General features: G+C 37.3%; 1 protein-coding gene across 1 annotated transcript; it reads right to left on the bottom strand.

Annotated features, from left to right (window-relative positions):
- Positions 1-331: 331 nt before the first annotated feature.
- On the bottom strand, positions 332-25,676 carry LOC100251885 (3-isopropylmalate dehydratase large subunit, chloroplastic). Its single transcript, XM_002271010.5, has 15 exons — positions 25,499-25,676; positions 25,263-25,400; positions 24,960-25,130; positions 24,102-24,254; positions 23,915-23,983; positions 23,705-23,821; positions 22,636-22,710; positions 22,314-22,391; positions 22,091-22,186; positions 21,905-21,954; positions 6,576-6,630; positions 4,147-4,278; positions 2,957-3,004; positions 2,677-2,835; positions 332-778 (listed from the first exon to the last, which is right to left on the bottom strand). Exons 1-15 carry the CDS (start codon positions 25,541-25,543, stop codon positions 638-640), a joined length of 1,527 nt encoding a protein of 508 aa, XP_002271046.1. The 5' UTR covers positions 25,544-25,676; the 3' UTR covers positions 332-637.
- Positions 25,677-26,034: the final 358 nt, after the last annotated feature.

Here is a 26,034-nt window from a genome sequence, read left to right as displayed (position 1 = left end):
TTTTATTATTTATACAGTAAACCAAACATTAAAAAAATCATTGATCTAAATAATTTTTTTTCCCTTCCTTCTACTTCCCTAGAACCAGGATAGCAAAAATGTGTGAATTGAAGGAAGAAAAAGAGAGTAGTCACATTATGACAGCTATAAATGGAGCACTGTTGTAGTTATGGGTGAAATGTTAAGGATTATGGGACAATAATTTTGTAATAGTATAAGCACACAATAAGGATACATTTGGTATGCCAAAATAGAAATGATAGTAGGAACAAGAATGGGTGAATCAGAGGTGTAAGAAAGGAATCAAACTCCCTCCAAGGATGAGTTATGGTTTTCATGATAATGATATTTATTTCATATTCCTATTCTAATAAGTAATCCAAATACAGTAATGAAGAAAAAATGAAACACATTTCCAATTCTCATTGCCTAATCCCACATACCAAACTCATCATAAGTGATATCTCAACAGGTACTAGATACCAAACATGAGCCATTGGAACAGAAGCCACCTCAAATTATTAAACCAACACTACTTTGGTCATTAATTTAATCCAGAATGGCAGAGGGGGTGATAGTAAACATGGTATGTCTAGTTACTAACTAATCGCAGATTATAAAGTAATGGTGTGGTGGTCTACTGCAAGAACTCTCTGGGATCAGTGACAAAACCAGTCAAAGCAGATGCTGCTGCTGTGTAAGGAGAAGCTAGATATATCTGGCCTTCTTTGTGCCCCATTCGCCCAGGGAAGTTCCTATTTGTTGTAGAGACGCATACCTGCAATAATCAGCACTTCAGAAATGTTAACAATCTGGAAATAACTCAAATCTGTGGACAAAAGAATCTTTAATTCAAGTATACGTGAGTGGGACATGAGGAAGAAGTTCAGTATGAAGTGTTACAAGTAAAGAAAAAATCAAGAATGAAGTGTGACAGGTGGGAGCAAGAAACTGGAGCCATCAGAACAGTTTAAGAGATAATGATTCAAAATAAAAGCCTGAAAATGTGATGAGTGTGTGTGCCCTATTATGATGTCTTTACCATTTCTTTTTCTTCCTTTTTTTTTTTTCTCCTTTGTTTTCCATCAAAATTGTAAGGGAAGATTATTTTGAGTAGCTTAATGTGGAAAAGACAGTGTGGCATCAATCTTCCCTTAATAATCATAATAGCTATTTAAAATTCGAATAGCAAACTCATTGATCAAAAAGTAGTACAACAAACCAACTTCTCCATGGATACCAAACAGCCAAACAGCCAAACAAACCTTCAAATGAAGGTATAACAAGTCTAAAATCATCAAATAGTTGATCATACACCCACCATGTCCAAAAAAGAAAGGAATCCACCCACATCCAAAAGCTAGTATTTAGATGAATATTTGCAATCTAAGATACAAAACATTAGCATATTGTTGGACAAGTTCCAAGTTTCAAACACAATTGAATGCTTTCTGATGAAGACATTCAAAATAACTATTAACCATCTGAAAAAATCATATTAAATTAAATGGCTAATCCAGTAATCAATATGATCCTTTTATATTAGAACCACTGGATATAGGAGGGCCAAACATTTTGTTAAGCATAAATGGGGAGGACGGTTAACTACTAAGTTTTAATAGGCAAATATTGTAGGGGATCCAAATCCTAATCTATGATTGCTTTCATTTTTTCATTAAACATCGATTGCCACATGCCCTCACAAAAATGTCTAAAGCATTGAGTTCCTAGGAATAACTCCTTCGCAATCAGCTAGTAGTGCAGTTATAATCAACCAATAAAGGCGACCCATGTAAATCTAAACCAATTTTACAATAACATCTATTTTTAGCAGGCCAGAATCAACCAACAAATATTGTTTTGTGTAAAATAGGCATGCCCAAAGGAGAACAGGTCCCAATCATTTTGCAATTTTGATATTGTAATAGGTGATTAACATGCAATGAGCAGAGATGGCACCCATTGAAAAAAAAAACAAGGTGGTTTGTCAAGTTAATTCACTGAAAGCGGCATCCAATAGACAAGAGCTTTATAAAAATAAAAATGAAAGTAAAATTTCAAACAAGAGGCCACTTTCCACCATTTCAAAGCAAGTTTAAATTGCTCTATGTTATCCATGAGTAACTATATTGTTCAGCAAGCATAGCAGCAATTAGGAGGTGATAAATAACCATTAGGAGCGGGCTGTAGACAAGATCTAACCCAGTTCATAAAAAAACAGTTTTTGTGAACAATTTTTAGAAATTGTTTTCAATTGTTTTCTAGAACTGAATTCTATTTGGGAACTTAGACAAGAAAAATAGTTTTCTCAGCTTATTCTCAATCAAAGTACTATGCACTTATATACAATGCAAATATTTCCAAATTACTATCCATATTTCCAATTATTACTTAGAATAATCTACAGAAAACAGCTGAAAACATAATATAAAATTTGTTCTCAAAAACAACCTATTTTCAAAACAAATTCTCAAAAAACTTTTGTCTATTAAAAGTTTGACAAACCAATTTTCCAAGTTAAAAAATTGTTTTCTGTTTTAAAAAATAAAAAACTGTTTTCAAGAACAGTTACCAAACAGGCTATATGATTTTCTTCTGGTGAATAAAAGCAAAAGTGGGCATGGAATAGTTGATAAAATGCCTTTTAAAGGTTTACCAAGATGAATAATAACTTGCCTGAGGTTCGTTCATGCGTGCATATGTGTCTCTAGGGCCACCCAAACAAGCACCACAACTAGGACTTGCAGGTGTATCACAACCAGCTTCCTCAAATATCTGGGAGCAAGTCTTGCCACCACATCCTGGTACTGGGAGACTATATACATCCATCCAGACCTGAAGATTTTAATATATGAATTACTATAATCCATTTATGATTAATCTAGTTCCCATGATAAATTTCTAGAATCTTCCCAACAAATCTATCAACACTTACAGTGCAACAAATTATACAAACCTTTTGGGTTGCAGGGACAAGGAATGTGGGAACTTTGACCTTCTTTCCCTGTAAATAGAACAATTAAATTTCTAAGCTCAAGAGAAGAAAAATTATAAAAAAAAATAAAAAAGAAGATAGATGCTGACATATATTCATGGCACCTAAGTTCCATATTAAACAGAAATGAGTGTGAATAAAAATATCAAAAACTTCCCATCAATACCAAATATATCCTGAAAGTACTTTAAACTGTAAGTTGAAACAAAATCAAAACATAGCTGATCACACCCATGAGACCAGGAGACTTTCCACCAAATGGTGGCTTATAAAATTAAAAGAAAGATTCTTCCAAGGAAGATGGTTAAGACATTGAATAGCATGAAATGAAATTGCACAAGATGTGAATTTTATTTTTTATTTTTTATTTTTTAATCAAAAACAAGAGATGTATAAATTAATGTTAAAGAAAACAAGAGAAGGATGAGTCATCCCCACAATTACAAAAAACCTTCTCAAAATATGAATTAACTGTTCCACTATACAAGGAATCCATCCAAAAGATTTAGACTACAACACAATATACAAAGATGTCATCTCCTCAAGTTCAGACTAAGCCCCTCTGAATGATGTCCAAACCTTTTTTATTTACACATCGAATGCTGATTGAGTTGAAAAACACTGAGCGGAATGCCTATAAAAAGCCTTGGTGCATGAGGCCTAGAAAAAGCAATAGAAGTAAAGCAAATCCCATAACCCCTCTCTCAACACAGAATCCAAAACAATGTGAGACAAACAATTTGTCAAAGGGTCTTGCCTCTAATGGAGCTCCCCAAAATGATCACCATATCACATATTCTCCTAGGTGGAACTCAATCGATCCTGAATTGTATAAATAGGCAATGCCAAAGCCCCAAAGTTAGCAAAAATGCAGAAAGAGTTGGCCAAAGACTCTCACTCCCCTTACATAAAACACACCAATCAGGCTAAGAGATTTGAAAAGTCTTCTCAATGGTAGTATGTTGTTGGTATTTACCTTCATGTATACCACTAACCAAGCAAAGGTCTTAACCTTAGATAGGACTTTAGATTTTCATGTAAATTTGCAAAAGATGTGAAATTAGACACACAACAACAGACACGATATGCAAATTAACAACAAAGTTACAATCAATGGTCCTAGAAGAGCAAGAGAAGATAGAAAAACTTACGGAAGCATGAAAAACTTTGGCTGCAGCTAGAAAATCCTCAGTTTTTCCACCAGTGCAAGATCCAATATATACCCTGTCAATTTTCACATCTTTGCATTCTCTTGCCAAAGCACGATTATCAGGTGAATGAGGCTACAGAAACATATGACAAATACTATTGATTACTACTAAAAACCTGCATATTATTGAAGTTATTTGGAGTTTATTTGACATGTTTTACGTAATAATCATTTCTTATTTACTCAATTAACAAGATCATGCTCTTGCAATGTTTACTAACCATTTTTTTGTGAGTTGTGGAAGTGTTTCAAGGCACAATTTACAAAGAATCATGCATTGGTAAAGATGAATTTATATGAAGAAGGCACGAGAGATGATGGTGATTGAGAAGTTGGAGAGAAAGATGGGAATGCTGAATGTGAATCAAAAAAAGTGAAAAAATAAAATAAAAATAAAAATAAAAAAAGAGTTTTCATGATTATGAGGAGAGCTACTTGAGGCTATTTGAAGTTATGAATTGGAAAGAGACGAGATTGGATTCATGTAAATAAATAAATCAAGCAATGGACAGCCAGTAGGTGATCAAACAGAAGCGAAATGCACATTTTACAGCACTTAGAGGTAGAATTCACAGGCCTATGCAAAACTGGAACAAGTTTAAATGGCTGTTTAAAACTTGTCAGAAGGTGTTCTTTATGGAAGCTGCAGTTCCCTTTGCAAGCCTATGCAGGAATTGCTCTTCCACATTCAAATGGCTGTGCAAATCTTCATATTAAGTGCATGTTTGAAGCTGCAAGAGAGAGGTTTCAAATACCTATTCGAATTGCTTTCAAACATTCATATGGATGTCTGTATGGAAGTAGATGATTGCACATCTCATGCAAAAAATCTTAATTGGTTTGGGATCTTTGTAAACCAAGTCTAGTGCTGTTATGATTGCATTTGGATGTGAGTTGCATTCAGTTGGAAGAAGACTGAAGATTTGAGGAAGGAAACTGATTTCAAGATTGAAGGGAAGATGTGAAAGTAATCCTGATTCACATTTCCATTGATTTAACCTAGTTGGAGATTGCAATTAAAGTGTTTTGAAGCTAATTCATGCAACTGTGTACTGAAGTGAGGGGGTCACCATACTCTGTTTTTGGAGCAGAAATAAGAGAAAAATACCCATTTTACATACCCATTCTGAATTCGAAATGCCCATTCAAACTTGGGCAGGATGAGAGTTTTGTTCTGAAGTTTCCTCTCATATTTATTCAGCCCTGTGAATACTTTGAATGCATATTCGAAGTAGAAATTTTGGTGCCATTCTGTAAGAATTTGAATGAGGAGCACATCCATTGCTTATGTGGCACTCATGGAAGATTCTAGAAGACCATTCTAGTGATGCCACATGTCCATCTATGTACATAGCCTATAAATAGGGGGTGAATGATACACTTGTGTGAACTTTTGGAAAATTTTTGCATAATATTGTTTTGGGAGGATATTGTTTTTCTTGAGATATATAATTTTCTTTCATATTTTCTTGACATTTCCTTTGTTTTCTTGAGAGCCAAACATGCATTGTCAGATCATTTCTCCAACCATGACTGGCTAACTTCTTTCTTTCTCAGAGGAGGAAGGAGCTACAGAAGAGATCCATGGTGAATTTGGATAATTGGAGCTAAAACTGAAGGTTCTCTCAATTGAATTGATTTCTCTCATAATTATCTTGAATAGGAAATGAAGTGTTCAGTTGATCAATTCATCACATAGTTAATTGTTAAATTCAGGGAGATTGTAGAGAACCAATATTGGATTGATTGGAAGGTAATTAGAGATGAAGTGAGATTAACTGTAATCAATTAATCAATGTAATTAGGAATTCTAATTTAAGATTTGAATTGATATAGACCTAAAGTTAAATCCAAAATCGGTTTAGGTGTAATTTTAAGATCTTAACCTAACTAGATGAATGGTATATCATTGTGGTCCAAATCACCATGGAGATCGATCTCTAGTGAATTCTAAATCCAAGAGCTTTTACATCCGAGAGCTTTCTCATTGATTGTTGTTAATTTTGTTTTTTGCCAAAGGTCATTTCATTCAAATTCAAGGATAGATCTCAACATTCCAAGTCTGACCATTCTACCTAAATCAACTAAAAAAATTCACCATCCAAATGGATGACACTTAGTCCACCATACTTTGGTAGCATTGTCATTTTTTTTTTTAATCAAGTGAGAGCTACTACTATTATAGTGTAATCCTTTTATTTTGTTTTGAGAAGAGGCATAAACATAAAATGACAATCAACTATTCATTATAAAGTGTAAGTTTACCCACTTGTCAACAATGGGAATGGATTTTAAAATGAGATACCTATGTGGTCTGCAACTTACAAATATAAAGATTATTTCACTTAAAGCCATATAAAAATCCCTCACCTTTGCCACCAGCGGTTCCAGTTTTGAGACATCAAATCTATACTCGGAAAGAAATCTAAGAACAAAGAAAATAGAGTCATCAGAACAAATGAAATTAAAGGAGAAAATAATAAATGGTAAACAAATATAAAACCTGCAACCTCTTTCCCTTTTTTTTTAATTAGAAACAACCATTTCACTCATTAAAATATTAAGTACAAAGAATGATGACCAACCCAACCTGATTTTTATAGGCTTGAGCAACTTAATTTGCAACATAGCTTAGGTTTGGACCAAAAAAATGTCAATCCAAATAAAATTTGGGTTAGGCTTAGGCTAGGAGCTTGGGCTATTCAAGCCTAACCCGAACCCAATTATATGGTTATGTAAATTTGAAATTATATCCATATTATTTGTACAAGGTATTTATTGTTTTAAATGTCATAGGAAATGATATGGAATTGGGAATTGATGCACCTATGAAACTTTGTTATATAGATGTTAAGAACAATTAATTTGTCCTTCTTGATGTTACTTTTGGGATATATTTTTGCTATTATGTCAAATATTGGTTATGAACTTTTGAGTTTCTTTTAGGAACTTGTTAAGAGAAATTAGACTTTCTTTTAAATGTCATGGATAGTTTAAATGATCAATCATGAACTCACATTTCTGCTTGAAACATGTAAAAAAGTAACTCTTACTCTTAATTGTGATGGTTGACTTAGAAATTACCCATAGTTTTAAAAGGCTCAAGGCGCACCAAGGCGCAAAGTAGTCCTAGAGCCTGAGGCGCAAGGCGCACCTAAGGCACAGGCTTTAGTGAAGTGAGGCACACCCTAATTTACATATTTTTCTCCTATTTTTCCTCCTCTTCTTCGTCTTCTTCACTCCTCCACTACACGGTTGAGGCTAGGGCAAAATTTGGGAGAGTTGTTGGGTTGAAAACAACCAAAAAAGGGGGTTGAAAGGAAAAACAGAGCCAAAAGGGCGTCGTTTTAGCCTATTCTTTTTAAAATAAAAAGGGCCAAAACGACGTTGTTTTGGTCCCAAAAAATCAAAAAAGAAATTAGGCTTCTCTATGCCCTCTGCAACCCAACGCCGAGAAGAAGGAGGTAGGGGATCGAGGCGCACCTGTGGACCGAGTCGCGCCTAAGCGACGCCTTCGTGAAGGGGCGTCGCTTGCCTTCAAGCGAGGCACCGGAGGGTGGCATTGCGCCGCTCGGAGCCTAGGCGCGCCTTTCACAACTATGAAATTACCTGGAATTTTCTTATAGTCATATAAGATGGCTTTAGTTTTAGCTTTTGTTTTACTTTAGAGCTTTTAATTCATTTTACTGATTGTAGCATAAGGTTTCAGCTACTAGGTTGGTTGAGCAAATGCATGTTATGAATTTAAATATTATCATATTGATTGCAAAGGTCCTAGACTTCAAGTTAAATGGATGTTATCAATAACTTTTTATTTGTTGAGTGTAGGTTAATTGATAAAATATTTAATGAAATGGATATTAAGTTTCTATAATAATTACTAAGCTGACCAAACTGAGCATATATTTATTAGTAGGAGTCTAACCCAAGTTTAGAAAAATAGACTTGGGTTGGGCAGTTCAAGTTAAGTGTGGGTTGCATTGGCATGAAAGGATGAGCTTCATTTATGGACTAACCATCAACCCAACCTAGCCCACCCAAGTTGCACCCATAGTGAAAGAGGATGAACATAAAATAAAATAATTAAAAAAATTTCCTTAACATGATTATAATTATACATACTACTCTAGATCTAAAAGAACCTACCCATCTTAAATTCTTTCATTTTACAACTATTACAAGATTCTAACCAAGAAAGCCTTTAACTTTATAACAATACATTTCTTCTAAAGATGACCATACTATCATAACCTACATATAGGACTACAAATTGGGTGGGTTCAACCAAACCAAACTCAACCTAATATCATATTAGCTTGGACAACTTAATTTCAATTTAGGTTAAGTATAGAATGACAGGAACTCTTCGTATGACACTAGTTGAACTAGTGAGTTTAGCACCCCATCTTTGAACTCTTGAGTTTGCTTCCTTTTTTTTTTTTTTTTTTTTTTTTTTTTGCTCTACTCCATCAAGTCCACACATCCCTAAGCATCAATCATCATTGCTAGCATTGCCTCAATGTTAGCAATAGCATCACGAGACTTCCCTTTCCTTCCCCCACATGTAGTAAGGCAATTATACCTCTCACAAGTTCGACATGATTCCTTACTTTGTTACAATGCTCACCTGGCAACCATGCTCTAAGTAACCATGCAGCATTTATACAACTCAAGTTGCTAAATCAGCCCTAACTTGAGTTAGCAATGCTTCGCAACATGGAAGATAGAGATGATAACAAAAATCACGCTTCAAGAGATTGAAACAGTGCAAGATATTGCATTAGCAAGCTATACAATTCCTTGGAGCTCTCAAGTTTTTTTGCCTTGACCAAATGAGGCATCCACCTATTTATAGACACTTGTGGAACTCTCTAAAACCCTTGGTAATTTCTAACAATTCTAGAACGCTCTAAAGATTATTATATAAGAGTTTACATATATACATATATATGCATGTACAAATAATATACAAGAGTTTACAAGAACTCTCTAAAATCCTCCACACAACTCCAAAGATTTCCACCTAATTTTAGAGATGTGTATATGACTCTCAGCCCCTCTAGAAGCTTGTGAAATTTTTTTTTTGATAGGCAAACACAGAAATATATTAGAAAAGGGCACCTTGAGGTTGACCCAAAAGCATACAGGGGGTATACAAAAGGCACCTTAAGGCACAAACAAAAGAAGAGAAGATACAAAACCATCCCTCGACTAGCACCTAGCCAATCAAAAAAACTGAGTAAAGGAAGAGGACCTTCATTTACAACCGACTTAGTCCACAACCAAAGATTACATACAAAAGAATTTTTCAACCTATAAATCGAAAACCCCTCATTATCAAAAGCAATCTTATTTCCTTCCTTCCAAACCGCCCAAAAAAGACACAAAGGGGCTGCCTTCCACACCTTTCTACGCTTCTTGCCCAAGTTAAAACCACACCATCCAATAAGGGTATCTCTAACCGAAAAAGGAAGGACCCAAGTAACTCCAAAAAGAGCAAACAATAACTCTCATATAACTCTTGCCCTGGTGCAATGAATAAGAATATGATCAATTGACTCTTCTTCCTCACAGCAAAGGAAGCATCTATTAGCAAGAATCCGACCCCTCTTTTTAAGCTGATCCAGAGTAAGCACCTTACCCCAAGATGCCTCCCAAGCGAAAAAGCTCACTTTAGTAGGCACACAAGGACTCCAGATCAAACTATTAGGGAATTGATCAACTCTTCTTGAAGCTAGAACATTATAAAGAGATTTAACTGAGAAAATCTCATTCGTAGTCTCTTTCCACAGCATTCTATCTTCCAAAAGAGGATTAAGCCTCCTTCCCCGGATTGTCAAAAGTAATCTCTCCACCTCCTCCACCTCCCAATCGTTGAAGGGCCTAGAGAAACTAGGGCTCCAGACCCCTTCCTCTCCCGAAGGATCACATAACTCCACTACCCAAGCCTCTTTAAAGGAAGCAAAAGCATACAAGGAAGGAAAAGAATTACAGAGGGCGAAGTTCCCATACCAATTATCTTTCCAAAATTTCACACATCTACCATTCCCCATAGAAAAAACAACTTTGTTTTGCAAAAGAGCACCTTCCTTCCAAAAGCCTACTCCAAAACCCTCCTTAACTTCTCTAGTATACCAACCCCCTTCCTTTTTTTTTTTTTTTTGATAGGAAACGACAAAGGAATATATTGATAAAAAGGAAGTACAAGAGAAGGATGAGGAATCCTCCCACCAGCGAAAAACAAGACTATAAGTAATCAAATATAAAAAAATACCAACCCCCTTCTTCCTCCCCGAACTTCCTACTAATGACATGCCTCCAAAGATTCTCCCTTTCATTCGCACAGCACTAGTTCCACTTACATAAAAGGGCCCTATTGAGAGTAGACAGACGTCTAACTCTCAAGCCACCCTTCCTTTTGTCCAAACAAACAGTATCCCAATTAACTAGATGAGGCTTCCTCTCCAAAGCTCTCCCTCCCCACAAAAAATCCCTTTGAATTTTTTCCAACCTTAAACTAACCACTCTTGGCATTCGAAGTAAAGACATCAAGTCGTTGGGCATACTTGACAATGTACTGCGAATTAGAGTGATTCTCCCTCCTTTGGATATAAATTGCATTTTTCACATGGCAAGCATTTTCCGAAATCTCTCTTCCACCCCGTCCCAAACGGCCACAGACTTGTAATTTGCCCCCAAAGGGATCCCCAAGTAAGAAGATGGCAGCCTTCCCACTTTACATCCAACCTCGAGATCCAAAGCCTCCAGATTCTCCACTCTTCCAACGGGCAAAATTTCACTTTTGTCCAAATTGATTCTCAAACCTGATATGGCTTCAAACCACATCAACAACCAGCTTAAGTAAACCATCTGATCTTCGAAAGCTTCACAAAACACTAAGGTATTGTCGGCGAACAGCAAATGAGAGACCAAAGCCCCATCTCCACTTCTTCCCCCCCCCCCCCCCCCCCCCCCCCCCCCCCACTGCTCTAAGGATGAGCCTACTAAGAGCCTCCATCCCGATCACAAAAAGATAGGGAGAAAGGGGGTCCCCCTGACGCAACCCTCTTGACCTGTTGAAGAAACCTGCCGAAGTGCCATTGACCAAGACAGAAAACGATGTTGTGGAGATGCACCAGGAAATCCACCCGGTCCACTTCTCCCCAAAACCCATACTTTGCATTACAAACAGCAAAAAATTACAGTTTAAGTGATTGTATGCCTTCTCTAAATCCAGCTTGCACCCCACTCTCATTTCGTTTTAACAAGGAATCTATTGCCTCATTGGCAATAAGGGCAGCATCGAGAATCTGTCTTCAACAAAGGCATTTTGAGCTGAAGACACCACCTTCTTAAGCTTGTTAACTAACACTTTTGCCAAAAATTTGTATTCCTCCTACCAAACTGATCGGTCTGAAGTCTCTAAGGTTCTCGGCGCCTGCTTTTTTTGGGATTAAGACCAAGAAGGTTGAATTCAGGCTCCTTACAAATCTGCCATGCTCGTGGAATTCTTTCAAAAAACCCATAACCTCTTCTTTGACAAAATCCCAGCAATACTGCCAAAAACTAAGGGGGAAACCATCTGGACCAGGAGCCTTGTCCCCGTTCAGATCTGAGAGTGCAAAGAAAACCTCTTCCTCTGAAAATACCTCCTCTAATCTAGCTGCTTCCTCAACATCAATCCTATTAAAGTCCAAACCTTCCATAGATGGGTGCCAATCACCCGGATCAGTCAGAAGGTCCTTAAAAGCTCCAACCACACCCCCCTTAATTTCATGCTCCTCAATTAACCAGGTTCCATTTATTTTAATCTTAGAAAAACGGTTTCTCCTTTTATGGGAATTGGCCATCTTATGAAAGAAGTCTGTGTTTCTGTCACCCCTCCTCAGCCACACTTCTCTTGATTTTTGTCTCCAAGAAACCTCCTCCATTAGAGCCCATTTCTCAAAATCCCCCTTTGCTTCCTTTCTAACTTCCAGTTCCTCCATTGATAATGGACGCAGCTTCTCCTAAGCATCCCAGAAAGCCACTTTGTCCAAGACCAATTTTTTATTCACTCCCACCTTCCCAAAAACATCCTTGTTCCAAGACTTTAAGATAGCCTTCAAAGCCTTCAATTTCTCTGCAAGAATGAAACTAAAGGATCCATTGAATCTTAGACTTTGCCACCACCCCTTCAACAGATCCTTAAAACCCTCCTCCTTTAGCCACATGTTTTCAAACCGGAAGGGGACAAGCCCCCTTCTAATCCCTCCCCCATCCAATAGGATAGGAAAGTGATCAGACACTGGCCTAGGAAGAGTACACTGCACTACCCCGTTAAAGTGGCCCTCCTAGTCCTTCTCTATATCTTTTCATAGTAGGGTCATACACTCCTGAGAAAATCCATCTGAAACTATCTTTGCAATTCTTGAACCGATAGGAAATGGAGAATAGACCCACCTCCATCCCTACCAGCTCCAACACTCTGTTATCCCAGAAAACTATCACCCCTCCAGCTGCACCCCTAGCATTCAGAGCTCCCCATTCTAAAAATCTCCCCACTCCTAGGCTTCGCACCACCCCTAAAGACATCTCTGTCATTTTAGTCTCCTGCAGACAGACCAAGTCTACTTTTTGGGAACTAATTAAGGCCTTAATTAATTTCCTCTTATTTCTGTCATTTACCCCCTGGACATTTCAAGATAAAATCTTAATCTTCATTTAAAACACAAAGCTCTATCCCCACTTCTTCTATCCGAACCTTTCTTTCTGCTCTCTCCATCATAATTAATCGAACATTCCAATTTTTTTACTTCCCGATCAAACCTAGACATTCCTGGAATTCCCTTCTTCTTGCCTTGATCTCTTTTGGTTTTCAATCTTAGAAGCAATTTAAGAATTTCCCCTCCAACACCTTCTATCGTGAACCCCAGAGACTTACTAAACTTTGCCAAGCTACTTTCATCCCAACTGTTGCCCGGGTCCTCCCTTTCCTGCAGATCCTCATTCGCATGCGGCCTATTACCCATATACTTTTCCCCCTCTATACCCATCACCACGGACTGCCGTCAGTCAGCACAACGCATAGTGGAGCCTGAAACCCAACTCCTTCAACAGTGTCTTCTGTTCCAGAAACACCCCCCACCACCAAAGCCCGATCACACCCAGAAGGAGGAGAAGAAGAGAAGAAGACCCGATCCCCCCCAAAGACAGCGGGAAAGGACTCATACCTGGATGCCTCGATTGTCAATGCTTCGTCAATCATCAGCGCTTTAGCTTTCACCGAGAAAGCCTCTGAATCCCTCCAATCCCCTCCGAGAAAGCAAGCGATCCCCACATCCTCCCTAACTTGAACACGCGAAGCTTCCTTCGTAGCCCTAACTTTCATTTCCCCGACCTCGGCATGGGAATGAGCCCTAACTCCTTTTATCCCCCCAAGCCCAGGCTCGAAACCTATTCCGGCCATACCCTCACAGCCCATAAACGAGCCCTTAATGTAAAAAGGCCTCTCCTCGCAACCCAACACCCACCCTTTTAACGTGATGGGCTTTGGCTCACTAACCGGCCCATGCTTCTGGGCTTCCTCAAAGGAAGTCTTGTGACTAACCTCCCCAAGCCCGCTATTGAACTGAACATCCCAACGCTTAGGCCCATATTCAAAAGCTTCAGGCCCAAAGCCAAGGCCCCCCTCTCTGACTACTTTCCCTGCGCCTTGACTTCTATTCCCTAGGCTATCTTCTCCATCAATCGCCTCCACACCAGGCCCCCCTTCAGCGGACTCAGAGGAAAAGCCTTTAGCCCCTTTTGAAGAGCTTCCACAGGGCGGCTCAACTTGTACTCCAGCTTGCTCCTTTGGCTGAACATCCTTTTCCAACACACTTCCTCTGCACACAGCACGTGAACCACTCCCTGTTTCCACTTCGTCCACTATAGCCCCCTTCCCGAGAAGACTTCCTGCTAGCACCACCTGAGAAAACCAAGGTGGAGTTTCCCACCACAGTTGGACTAAGAAGCACCCAGACCCAGCCACAATCTGGACGGAGGTAGGTAAGTCCCTACCAACCATCTTCACCAACAGTCTAGCCCATTGCAATTCTGCCATTGAATCCGTCTTATCATCCATTGCAATGAACCCACCACAACCATCTCCTATCAACTTAAACACCTCGCGGTTCCATAAGTGAAGAGGAAGACCCACCACTCTCACCCAAGCCTCGTTAGCAAAGGCTCCATTGCAAAAACACCCCACCTCTGGGAGCCATTTTTCCAAAAATAAAACACTGCCTAAAACCCTTCTCTTCCCTCTTGCAAGAACGCGCTCAGCCTCACTTAACAATTCAAACTCAAAGAGCAATAGCCCACTTCCCAGTATAGCTATGTCCAACTTTCCTTTGAGGAGCCAGGCATGACCAGCCCAATTTTTCAGATAATCCAACTCAGGGGGATGGGTCTCCACCTTTTCCCATCTACACACTAAACAGCAACCCAACTGCTCTAGTCTTCCAGGCGTCACCCTTCTTCCCACCTCCAACTAGACCTTATCCCCTAATCTACCCATTTTCGATTTTGCAACATCCGCAAAGGTCCTTGGTTCTAGCTCATTTTCCTTCTTCAGCACCTCAAAGGAAAGAGGGTCCTTCAATCCTCCAAAGGGAGCTACCCCAACCTCTCTCAGCTTCTCTACCAAAATATTCCACCCTCCAGATAACCCCTTCCTCTCTGGAAAAATTAAGCAAAATCTTTTTGCTTCTAAATCGCGAACAGAGCAAAGGAGAAATCTTCCCGCCTCATTTGAACGACGCTCCATCTTATACTTCCTTCCCTCCTCCTCCCAAACGAGAGACCAACTTCTATCATCTCTACCTCTGCAGCAAGACTCAACTCCAGCCAACAAACTACTAAGGCTTGCATCCCCAAATCTGATCCAAGATGTTATCCCTTTGCATCTCTCCCAAATGCACCCTCTCAGCTTACCTCCTACTTCATCAATCAAAAGTTCAAAAGATTTGGACTCCACAGCAAACCATCTTCTTCCACCCCTTGGTTTTTGGTTAAAAGCCATTTTCTATCCTTATTAGTTCTTCATCTCCTCCCTACAAGATGGACATCTATCAACATATCAACATACTTGATCTCCACTTCTATAGCTAGCCCAAATCTGGCTCTTCGATAGAACTCAAATAATCTCGCTCCTAAGTTCCCAATTAAGTCCTCCAATAACGATAGTGAAGATGATGTTGGTGATGGACAAAATGTTTAAATTTCCTTGTGAAATATTTCAACTATTTGAAAGAAGCTCGTACTTGAAAGGTCATTTGTTGTCTAAATTTGAAGAAGGTGAGTAGCAACTCTTGACATAACTAAAAGCTTCTTGTCCCTATATAAGCTCAAGTGATAGTCATTGACATAAGGTGTGACAATAAGCCTCAAATATTCATGGGTTTTAATAGGTTTAAAGCCATTACATGCTTTTGATACATATTTATAAGAGACTAAAGCCTCAATATTCAATAGATTCAAATGAGTTTTGTGATTTTGCAAGCTTTTGGCATATTTTTTGTAAGTTTTGTTTTAGACTAAAGGTTTAATGTCGCACCCTACTTAAAATAACCCCTCATTGAAGCACTTATAGCTAGGGGACATCCTAAAAGCAAAGGTAAGTTGCTCATTGTTGCAAAATCAACAGCAAACAACCCTCCAAGCAAGAGTTTCCTTCAAATGGTTGAAACATTTTGAAAGCTTGCAGAGGAATCCAAATATCTCTAGCTTTCTCCAAAGTTAGGTGGAAGTCCCTAAAGCAAAGTAGGAAATTCTCGTAAGCTTGTATATAGCTCATCATAAGTTATAATGAACCCTAAGAGAATTTGGCCAATGCACAATGGTCCCATTTGGCCAATGTACCAAGCACTTGAGAGCTTCTAAATCGTGTACAGCATTATTATGTAACACAATTTTTCATTATTTTAAACCCTATGTTGCTTCTTTTTCTCATCCCTAGCTTCTTGTCACACAACATTGTTTAGTATACCAAGCTAAGTTTGGAGAAGGTTGAATTAGCAATTTCAAGTGTCTTGAGTGGTCTAAGTACCGCACAAGTACTTAGGAAACACCTAAATTTGTGACATGAAGCTAAACCTTTTGCAAACAAAGGGCTTAGTCTCATGCGACCCTTCAAAAGAGAGGAAAAATAAATTAAAAAATAAATAAATAAAGATGTTGTTGGTCATAGCTGCTAGATTCATTATAATTTTTTTGATAGGTAAAATATCAATAATATTAACAACACCTAAAAAAGGCAGCTAGGTTCATATATTAATTATTATCTTATTATTGATAGATCACAAAAAAAGGCATTACAATTGATGAATAATAACACCAATGGAGAGGACAATTGAGCAATTGAATATGATTCTAAATCTTTGATTCCTTGGAGGATCATACTAATAGCAATAGTAGTGTTGAAAACCATTTGGTGAAAGCCACCAAAAAGAGTTAGATTTTAGAAAAGAGAGTGAACTAAATTAGAAACTATTAACCATGACAAACAATAAATTTTCTTAATTTAGTTTTTTTTATTACTCAATTTTTATGTGATATTTTTAGCCTTTTTCTAGTTTTTTTAGATTTTTCTTTTACCACTTGTGGGTGAAAAAAAAAAAACACCTCAAGACCACCTTTAACCTTTTAAAAAATTGATATTGTTCACCGTTTTTTATTAGCTAGACATCGATTAATTGATAAAAGATTTAATGAAATAGTTGTTCAGTTCACATATTAGTTATCAGTCTTTTAAGTTAATTTTTACATATTTTTTAATACATTTTGGTAATTCATTATGTTATTTGATAATCAATTAATTGTTAAATGTATGACAAATACAAGTTTTTTTTTGTTTTTTTTGATGGGTTGTATGACAAATACAAGTTAATATTAGATTGATTTAATATATTTAATTAATAGTCAATTTCTAGTTAAATAGATGCAAAATTCAGCTACTTGTTTTTTGACCTAACCCAACCACCTGATTTTTTTCCTAGCCCAACTAGAACATATGCTTACTAACCTTATTTCAACCAAACTGAGAAAAATAAGCTTGAGGTGAACATGGGTTGGGCAACTCAAGTTGAACATTGAATTGGTTAAGCTTGAGTTTCCTGCCAAGACAACCTAACCTACCTGTAGACCCCCCCCGGAGAGAGAAGAAAGCTGAGATTGGTTTTTTTGTATATAATCTTCTGACCACCCCGGGAATTAAGGGGATGGGGCGGCCAGATGGGACGTGTAGCAGCAGCCGAGGGTGGCTTGCAGAGGAAGACAAACAAGAGAAAGAGAACTGGGAAAGGAAGAAAAGCTGGGGACGAGAGATTCGGGAAGAGGGAGACTGGAAGAGTTTGGAGCAGAGCAGAGGAAAAGGAAAAAATGAGAGATCTGGGAGGAGAGTTTTGCTCTCTTCTGGGCATTTCTCTTGAAAACAAAAGGAGGAACCCAGATCAAGGAGGGACCTGAGGTACGTTCTCTGTTAACCCTGTATTTCCATATTCTTGGATGATTTTTGGCTTGGTTACTCTGTTTCCTTGATTGGTATTTGAAAGAAAAACTGGTGAGGTTCACTTCATCACGTCCATTACGAGGTGTCTAAGATCACTGTTCGCACTTTTGCTTGGGATAGACTCGAGTTTTTCTTTCCACCTATATTCAGCTTAGTGGTTTCCGTGAAAGGAGGTTTGATTTAGCAATATGATCTTTCTCTTTTCATGCATGGTTGTCATCCTCGCGCACCCTCCTCCACCTTTCTCTCTACGCCACGCCATGCACCTCAAGCCTTCTCGTTTTAGCATGGCCATGCATGGCCACCTCTTGCCGGTACCCCAACCACCTTCTTCTATTCTCCAGCATTTAGAGATGACTATGGCGGCGATCGAGGCTCTGAACGACAAGAGCGGCTCCAGCAAGTCCTCTATCTCCAAGCACATCGAGTCGGCGCATGGAGGTCTGCCGGCGGATCACTCCACCCTGCTGGTGCACCACATCAACAGGATGCAGCAGAACGACAACCCCGTTATGGTCAGGAACCACTGCATGAAGCCTGACCCTAACGCGCCGCCACGGAAGGGTCGCGGCCGTCCTCCCGAGCCCGAGGTTCCTTTTCCTCCAGGAACCGTTCTCACGCCGCCGAGGCCTAGGTGCCATCCGCTGAAGCCCAGAAACCCATTTGCTCTGGTCTCTCCGCCGAAGAAGGCTTCCTCCGGAAGTGGAAAGCCACGCGGACGCCCTCCATAGAAGCCCAAGGTGGGAACTTCGTCGGCTCTAGCGCCGGCGACCGGAGCAGCGAGACCTAGGGGATGGCCGCCAAAGGCGAAGCCGGCGGTGGTTCCTGTTGGGTGTCGTTTCGAACAGAGATGTTGAGTGTTGTAGGAATGGGTGTCTTTGCGTGTGAATTAAGGCACTAAGCCCAGCCATGGTGGTAATGGGTCTTGGGTTCACTCTTGGTGACGGGTTTGGGCTTGAGTTGGAGCCCAACCCAAGCATATTGATGAAAGGCCCCATGCCCCCTATGCTAGCCACCCTCATGGCCCGAGTCCATGTTAAGCTAGCCCACTTGGTCGCCTCAATTTAAAATGAAACCTCTATACCTCTAATCCTTCAAAAATCCTATAGCTTAATTTAATTTTTCGATAATTAATTCAAATCTCATTTTCATCCATTAGAATTTTTTTATCCCATATTATCTAGCTATTTAAAGTCTAACCCTTTTAAAAATTCCATATCTTAATTTAATTTTTCGTTAATTGGTTTAAGTCTTATTTTCATCAATTGGAATTATCATCATATATTCATCTAGATATTTAAAGTTCAATCATTCAAAAATCTCATGTACTAATTTAATTTTTCAATCCTAGAAATTCCGCTATTCGTCTAAATTTTATTTTTGTTAATTAGAATTTTCATTCCATATCTATTTACTTATATAAGGTCCAATTCTCCGAAAATCCAATTTCTGAAATTAAATTCTCAATCCCAAAAATTCCACTATTCATCTTTATTCGCCTAAATATTATTCGTATTCATTAGTATTATAATCCCATACCTAGCAATTTATTCAAAGTTTAATCCTTAAAAAAAATCCAATGCCCTAATTTAATTTTCAATTAGAAAAATTCCACTATTCATTCTTTTTTTAAACATCATTTTTGTTAATTAGCATCATTATTCCATATTTATTTATTTATTTCAATCGTTAAAGTTCAATTCTTCAAAACCGGATTTCCAAATTTAACCCTTAGACTCAAAAATTCCACCATTTACTTTTATTCATTTAAAAATATCATTTTTTTGTTATCATTATTATAAATCCCACGTTTACTTATTTCTTTCTTCTAAAAATTCTAATAATCAAAATTCAATTATTCAAAGATCCGACTTTCGAACTTAATTTTCAAAATCCCACTACTCACTTTCACCCGTTCAAACATCATTTTTGTCGGAACCCGAGTTTCAAATTAATCTTCCATCATACAAATCTCACTATTCAATTTCATTGTTTAAATATTATGTTTGTTAATTATCATTATTGTTTCTCATGTATTTATTTATCCTCTTTTAAAAATCTCATTCCTTAAAGCCCAATTCTTCAAGAATCCAATGTCCTAATTAAATTTTCAATCCCCAAAATCCTACTATTCATCTTTATTCGCCTAAATATTATTCTCGTTAACTAGTATTATTATCTCATGGTCATCTATTTATTTCTACAATTAAAGTCCAATTCTTCAAAAACCCAACGTCCAAATTTAATTTCCAATATCAAAAACTCCACTATTCACATTCAACTGTTTAGTAATTATTTTCGTTATTAATGTCATCACGTCCATTTATTTGTTCACTTGTTCATATATTAAAGATCTCATCTCTAAATAATTTCTTAAATTTTTAATCTATAAGTTTAATCTCTAATTTCTAAAAATTCCATCTCTCGTAATTATTTACCTGGTCTTTATTATTTCACCATCGTCACTATCCCATTCATTTACTTATTCGCTCAGCCGCTTATCCACTCATTTTAAATCTCGAACTCTCAAATCATTTTTCAAATTCCCCACCTCGTTCAAATTCAATTTCTAAAATTCTTGTTCTCACATTTAGTTTCTAAAAGTCTGATCTCCAAATAAACTCTAAAATTCCAATTTTTAAATAACCTTCGAGATTCCATTTTTTTCAAATAAATTCGAAAATCCAATTTTCTCTCAAATAGTTTTAATTCTGTTTTGGTTTTCAAACAATCTTCTGCTCCTCTTAATTAAAATAAGCAAGACTTTAATTTTGTAATTCCAATTAATGGAATTTATGAAATTAATCCATGCTAAAATAGATCGGGTTTTGGTGGGGGCTCCACATACATGATTTTATGATCGATTGATTGACTGATTGATTGACTTGATTATCATACATGATTGATTTATTATGCTCTATGACATGCTCGAAATTATTTCTTAATTGTACACTAACCTCTCTCTCGATAGTGCATGGTGGCTTGTTGCCCAGGTACGCACCTACTTTCACTCTGGTCATTTTCGGTATGCATGTTTAGATTCTCACGTGTGCATGATCACTCTGAGTATTCATTGATTTCTTCATCAATTGCCATGATTGCTTCATTTTATTAGTAAAGACCCGACTTTAGGGACTTAAAGGGGTGCTACGGTCTGTACCGTACCTTCCCGATAAGTAACCTGACCCCCGAACCCGATCCAGTTTTTCACAGACCACCTTTCCCAAAACAAGGAGTCACACTTAGGGTTTTTCTTCCTTATTTTGTTTACCCTTTAAAAATAAAACAAAAATAAGTGGCGACTCCAAGTCATTTTTCTTAATCAAACTAAAAATCAATTTTTCAAATCAAAATCGAGCTCGCCATCGAGTGGGAAACGCATTGAGCCGAAATGCGGGGTCCACACTACCCAAGTTGCACTTCTACTTACAAATTATTAGATCCCAATCAGTTGTAAGCTCCAACAACAGAACTACAAATAAATATTAAATATTGTTTTTGACAAACTATGACGTGAAGTTTTAAGAATTTGAAGACAAAAGGCTATAAAAAGCATTATATTCAACCGCTAATGAGGAGTATACTTTAAACAAGATGATGCTTAAAGTGAAGACCTAATATAAAGAAACTCTATTTAGCTTGTTATTCAACAAATATCATGAAAAAAGAATCATTGCATTATGTTTCTTAACATTAAATGAGTTTATTTTTTAAGCATTTAATTCTTTCTTCTTCTTTTTTTAAGGCAAACAGAATATATTTTAAGCAATGCCTAGCAAAAAAGAGTGTATTTTATATACACACATGGTTATAATAAGCACCAAAATAGGTAAAAGAAAAGAAAAGAAAAGAAAAAAAGGAAGAAGAAGGAAAGACTTCTAGACAAAACAACCATTCTAAGGACTAAACTATCTACAATTAAGGTCAACTAAAATATCCAACAATGTGCAATTCTCCATTCACATGAAGACTATTTCTTGGAAGTGTTTTACTATCATATTAGTTATGCTTCCATTTCTAGTAGCCAAATGTTGGAGGATGAAAACATAATGGAAACAAATTCAACTAATGGAATTGAATTCCAAATAAGTATATACATGCTATCAGAAAATATAGCTAATTTTTTCTTGAACTTTAATAAATAAGGGTTTTTTCAACCTTTAATTACCTGGCTTGCTCATCGCTATAAACCGGTTCATATGGAACATCTGTCTTATCCTGTGCAAAGAAACTGACTTAAGCCAAACAAAATAGTTGCATGATAAGCACAAAAAGAACAAATTTTGTTCCTTTTTTTTTTTCGTTTATCAATAGCACACAAATATTAGAGAAAGAGAAACTGATTTATTCCGACCTCAAGGTACTTATGTGTAGTACTATCAGCAGGAACAACACCATTCTTTCCTCCAGCTTCAACAACCATGTTGCATAATGTCATCCTTTCTTCCATCTTTTCAGTTGAGAGGAATAAAACAATTAAAACCATAATCCAGTGCAGTTTGATTATACAAATTTCAGAAAGAAATGCAGAATGACTTGAGATTTTTGCAGGGGAAGATCTGTAAAAGTGAACTTACAGTCAGACTTTCAACAGTACTGCCAACAAATTCCATGGATTTATATGTTGCCCCAGAAACTGATATTTCACCAATAATCTGCAAGGTGAAAAACCATTTTACCAACCAATAAAACATCAATAAATTTAAGTAAAACACCAACAAATTTAAGTTTAACACACACACACACACACACATATATATTAAAAAAAAAAATCCAATAAAATATCAGCAAACAAAATAACATATATGGGTCCATATTAGAAACATAATATATTACATAAGTGGACATATTTTGCCCCATTAAAATGAAAGAAATTCCACTGGTTCCAGTTAAACTTACCTGCAAAATCAAATCCTTTGCGAGCAAGTAATCAGGCATTTCTCCATCCATAACAAATCTCAATGTGGGAGGCACCTGCAATTAAACCAGTAATGAATGATGCAGACTAGTATAAAAGGATTTAACACCCACAATTTTATAAAATACACAAGTCAGCAGATGGAAAACATATATGGCTCATACAAATCAGTGAGCAACATAGCTCTATAAAACAAAAACCACAATTCATCAAAATTTTCATAGTTTTCAAATATATATTAAATTCATATGTATACCTATAATAAAATTTTATGTTAATTTTTTCCATAAACCAAAATGCATTGAAGGAAAGAATGTTTTGCAAAACAACCCACATTAGGCTACCACAGGCAGAAAGAAACAAATACAATAAAGTCAATTAAGCTTAAACATCCTAAATCTTGAAACACTAAAGGAAACCCCTCAAACCCACATGAGCAAACCCATAAATCAACATCCTCAAACAACATCGAAAAACTTACAACAGCACAACTGGCTAGCATAAAATGTTTTTGACTCATGATTATATAATGTGGACACTCAACATTGCAAGAACACATACTACTTCTTATTCAACAACAAGATCATTCCCAAGCCAATGAAGGTGAACACAAGGCAGAACTAAAAAAGACCCTACATATTCTCATGGTGTTGACAAATATATGGAGAAGGTCCAGGCTACAGTTCATCCAAGCATGATGTGACTTGCAAGAATGTAGAAACTTTCATGGCACATGGGCTAGCAACATTCTACCAACATTTCATTCATGATTTTTTATTATAGCACCTATTGCAGATTGCATGAAGGGAGTCATCACATGGACAAAGGTGACATCAATGAACAGACTAAACAACAGTTGACAGGAGCCCCAGCTCTTAAGCTTCCTGAATTTTCTTAGGTATTCGAGTTTGTGTGAGATGCCTTGTTCACCAAGATTTCATTTAAAAAGGAAAACCAAGATATCTATGAGTTACAACATCCACACAGAAACTCAAATTGAGGGGAAAAACATAACTAAAACATTAAGGAGACAAAAGAGGATTCAGTAACCTTGAGCAGGATCTTTCCAGTGCCCAATACAAAACCAGCATCGGTGTTACCTATTCCAGTAGCAAACTGGCCAAATGCCCCAGCAGTACATGTGTGGGAGTCAGTACCCAGCAGGACCTGTGAGAAAGTGTAAAGGTTCAACAAGTATTGTGAATATAAAGGATTAAAAAATTGAACAGATTAAAAAATGATTTGGCAAGAGAAATGCACCTCTCCAGGCCTGCAATGACCTTCTTGGGCAAGAGCAACATGGCATACACCTTTATAATCTGGGTTAACCTGCAGTCAATAAGCAAACTTTACATTCCATGTGATAAACAAGGACAGATGATAACCTTTTAGCAAGATAGTTTAGCGGTTGGAAACTAAAACATGAAACACCTGAAAGGCATCATACCTTGAAATTACCAAGATCTTTTATATCATAGAAGTACTTGATATTTTGCTCCGTGCAAAAATCCCTCAATATATCAACATTACGATTTGCCCGCTCATCATTTGTGAAGATGTAGTGGTCAGGTATTATAACAATCTTTTCACGGTCCCAAACCTTTAGTTTCAAAATAAGGAATTCAAACAAATTTAGCAATAAGCAAAGATTTAAATACAAATATGAATACAAAACTCATTGATTAAAAAACTATGCAAAGGTTTAAATTTAAGGTAGAGCAAAAAGAATGTAATGTCAAATATTGTAGTCTAAAAATTAAAGTAGAATATTTTATTGCAAAGACATAGCAGTGTGTGCTTGTAGAGACCAGACATTTTATTATGGGGCATGTTTTAGCATTTGAAATGACGATTGACCTTATCCTTTTCACTAACAGTCATGACCATGACCTCATTTCACCTCATTTCTATATTCATTTGCCGGTCACCCCAATACAACCTAGAGCATCCAATGTTACATACAAGAGAGGACAGATTTATAAATCACCATTGGTCTTGTGTTGATACTGACTATATCATTGTTGTGATTTATGCAAAAAAGAAACCAAGGTTACAATAGAAAGGATCCAAGCTTACGATAGAACACCAAAATTTGCCATGCATGTGGGGTAAGCCATTATATAGGTTCACCAGCTTATATATGGGCAAAAGTAGAAATTAACTACCGGTGACATGGAACCAAATCAGTGGTTTAGCCTATAATTATGCGTGGACTTATCAAAATCTTACTCAACTAAATGCTGCCTTAAAAAAATGGATACTGAATACATGTCTATAGGAACAGATTGCATAATAACACAGATACCTTGGCATTCTGGCCAAACTCTTTCTTGAAGATTCCAAAAGAACCTGGGCCACAGACATCATGGGTCATCAAGATATCAACATCTACCCAAACATTCTCACCTGGGCTCAGCTGGGGTTTCTGAGAAGCCCTGGCTAAAATCTTTTCAGTCATGGTCATTGCAGTCTTGACCTGAAACCAATCCAAAAACCCACCACTATCAACCACCGGATTTTAATACCCACTACAGAAAACATCAATTCAATGAAAAATAAAAAATAAAAACCAAATGAAGAAATGAAGAAGGAAAGAAAGAAACCCAACTGAGCCAGTGGTGGAAGGAGATCGTGGCGATTGTTGGGGTGCCATAACTGAAACAATTTTCCGGGAATTCCTTCTCTTGGTTTTCGGGACGGAAAATGATGATGGCGATGATGAAAATGCAGAGAGACCCACATCTTTCTGGCGAAAAAAAAAAAAAACAAAAACAAAAACAAAATGGGTTAGTGAGATTTTGCTGAGAAAATTTGGGAAAAAAAGAGATTTAGGAAGACATTAACCTTGATGAAAGTAGTAGAGTTGGAGGAAATAGTAGAAGAAGCCATGAAAGAGAAGAAAGCAGTCGACCAAGCGTTTGTTCCCGGGGCGTAGATCACGTGGTGGAGAAGGGTTCAGAGATTGTGAGCGAGAGATAAGCTCAGCAGGGAGAGGTTCTGACCTAAATTACACCCTTGAAAAATAAAGGGAGAATTACCCTTAAGGGTAAGATGAGGGAAAAAATGACTTAAAAGGGTTGGTAAATTTGATAATTCTTTTGAAGGCCTTATATTTTTATTAGACTAATTTACCCTTAATTGATTGCTAGTTCTACGAGTCCCAGAATTCCAATTCCTTGGCCCCTTATCACCACCTCCTTGGCCCTAACTGACAGCACCATCATGACCTTTCCACCCTTCCCCATTATTGTTTGACCCTTTATTCCATTCAAAGAACTTATTATTCTCACCAGAATTGTTTTTGTTGTTCCAGCCACCACTTTGATCCCTCCTTCCACGGCCCCTACCTCCAAAACCACCCCTGTCTGAATCACCTCCGC

This window comes from Vitis vinifera, chromosome 8 (assembly GCF_030704535.1).
Source record: "Vitis vinifera cultivar Pinot Noir 40024 chromosome 8, ASM3070453v1".
Lineage (NCBI taxonomy): Eukaryota > Viridiplantae > Streptophyta > Magnoliopsida > Vitales > Vitaceae > Vitis > Vitis vinifera.
The sequence above is the reverse complement of the archived record's forward strand: the minus strand, read 5'-3'. Positions and strand labels throughout refer to the sequence as shown.

Excerpts from the sequence above, each read along its gene's own strand:
- LOC100251885 (XM_002271010.5), bottom strand. The coding sequence starts at position 25,543 with ATGGCTTCTTCTACTATTTCCTCCAACTCTACTACTTTCATCAAG. Across the intron at positions 4,279-6,575 it reads TGGAACCGCTGGTGGCAAAG|CCTCATTCACCTGATAATCG; the intron begins GTGAGGGATTTT and ends ATGTTTCTGTAG. Across the intron at positions 3,005-4,146 it reads CCAAAGTTTTTCATGCTTCC|GGAAAGAAGGTCAAAGTTCC; the intron begins GTAAGTTTTTCT and ends TTCTATTTACAG.